At 68.3% G+C, this 1,444-nt stretch overlaps 1 protein-coding gene across 1 annotated transcript; it reads right to left on the bottom strand.

Moving 5' to 3' along the window:
• Window positions 1–236: 236 nt before the first annotated feature.
• On the bottom strand, window positions 237–1,199 carry LRATD1 (LRAT domain containing 1). Its single transcript, XM_068966970.1, has one exon. It carries the CDS (start codon window positions 1,197–1,199, stop codon window positions 306–308), a length of 894 nt encoding a protein of 297 aa, XP_068823071.1. The 3' UTR covers window positions 237–305.
• Between the last annotated feature and the right edge of the window lie 245 nt (window positions 1,200–1,444).

Here is a 1,444-nt window from a genome sequence, read left to right as displayed (position 1 = left end):
ATTATCCAATCCCCACTTACAACCCAAGGCGGGTAGCGCACGCTGGGTCTCCCAACACCATCACCACCCTTAGGGGGCTCGGCCGAGCGCCCACCGCCGTTTGGGTCCCCGGGCGAGTTCCTGGGACTTCTGCCATCGCCAGAGAGGTGCGAGGCTGAGGCTGCCGTCTGGGGCGCTGGCCGCTGCCGGCTGCCCTTAACGAGGGGGCAGGGGTGGTGAATCGCTGGCCTGGAGCCCGGGGGCGGGGGGAGGAGCCGGGCGCCAGGAGACCGGAGGGGCGGGCGGCTGCCCCCTCCAGACTACTGCTACTCCTTGTCATCCACGAGGTCCGCGATCTCCTGGAGCACCCGCAGGCGGCCGCTGGCGTCTATGCGGCGCTTCTCGCGGATGAGGTCTTCCAGGCTGTGAAACCTGGCCGTGTGCACCTTGTTGTCGGCCAGGTGCACCTTGAGATAGTACTGCTGCTGCGGGGGCTGCGTGCCGGCCGGCACCTCCCCGCCCGCCTTGAACTCCCGCTTGCCGAAGCGGCACCAGGCGGCGAAGCTCTCCGAGTTCGTCCAGCAGATCTCTTCGCTCTTGAGGCCCAGGTGGCCGCAGGCGTTCTGCACCACCAGCTCAGCCACCAGGGGACGGTAGCGGTACCAGCTATTCACCACCCGGCCCACGTTGGCCGCGCCCGCCTCGTACAGACTGTCCTGGCGGATCTCGCCTTGGCACAGGTGGATGATCTGCCCGCCGCCCACGTACACGGCCCAGTGCGGGGCGGGCGCGGGCGGCTCCGGCGCGGGCTGCAGCCACAGCAGCTCCAGCAGGTCGCCTGGCTCGCAGAGCGCCGGCAGGGCAGTGACCGCGTAGACGCTCAGGTCGGCGCCCTGCGGGCCGCCGCTCACTTTGGAAAAGATGCATTCCTGGCCCCGAAAGGCGGAGAACTGAGTTTCGTTGAGGACCAGCTGGTGCAGCAGGTGGTGGTGGTGATGGTGGTGGTGGTGGCGGCTGGGGCTCTCCGGGCAGGGGGCGCAGCCCGGGGGTGCCTTCACGCCGAACTTGTCGGGCTGGCCGCGTTCGTCCAAGTCCTCCTCTTCATCCGAGAAGAAATAAGCGACCCCGACCCGCAGCTCGTCCTTTTCGATCCCTGACGGGTCTCCGGTGGGCAGCTCACTGTAGTTGAGGTGGGTGATGCGGTCCAGTTGGTTGCCCATCAATGAGGCGGCGAGGCGAGGGCCAGGAGCGGGGATCTGCGGAAGCACAGGAGACACGCAGAGAACACGATCAGAGTCGCGCCCGGCCCTCCCCAGGACGAGCGGTGGCCCTGGGACCTGGCCGCCCGAGCGCCTGTCCTCGAGTCAACCGTCCCAGCCGAGTGCCCTTTGCCAACCGGGGGCCAGGACTGACACAGAAGCCACCGGTCCGCGGACGGCACCACACAGTCTCAGACCCTGCATAG

The sequence above is a fragment of the Capricornis sumatraensis genome, chromosome 1 (genome assembly GCF_032405125.1).
Source record: "Capricornis sumatraensis isolate serow.1 chromosome 1, serow.2, whole genome shotgun sequence".
In the NCBI taxonomy this organism is placed as follows: domain Eukaryota; kingdom Metazoa; phylum Chordata; class Mammalia; order Artiodactyla; family Bovidae; genus Capricornis; species Capricornis sumatraensis.
Note: the sequence above shows the minus strand (reverse complement) of the source record. Positions and strands in the feature narration are given on the sequence as shown.

What these genes read in the sequence shown, in the direction of transcription:
- LRATD1 (XM_068966970.1), bottom strand. Translation starts at nt 1,199, where the DNA reads ATGGGCAACCAACTGGACCGCATCACCCACCTCAACTACAGTGAGCTG.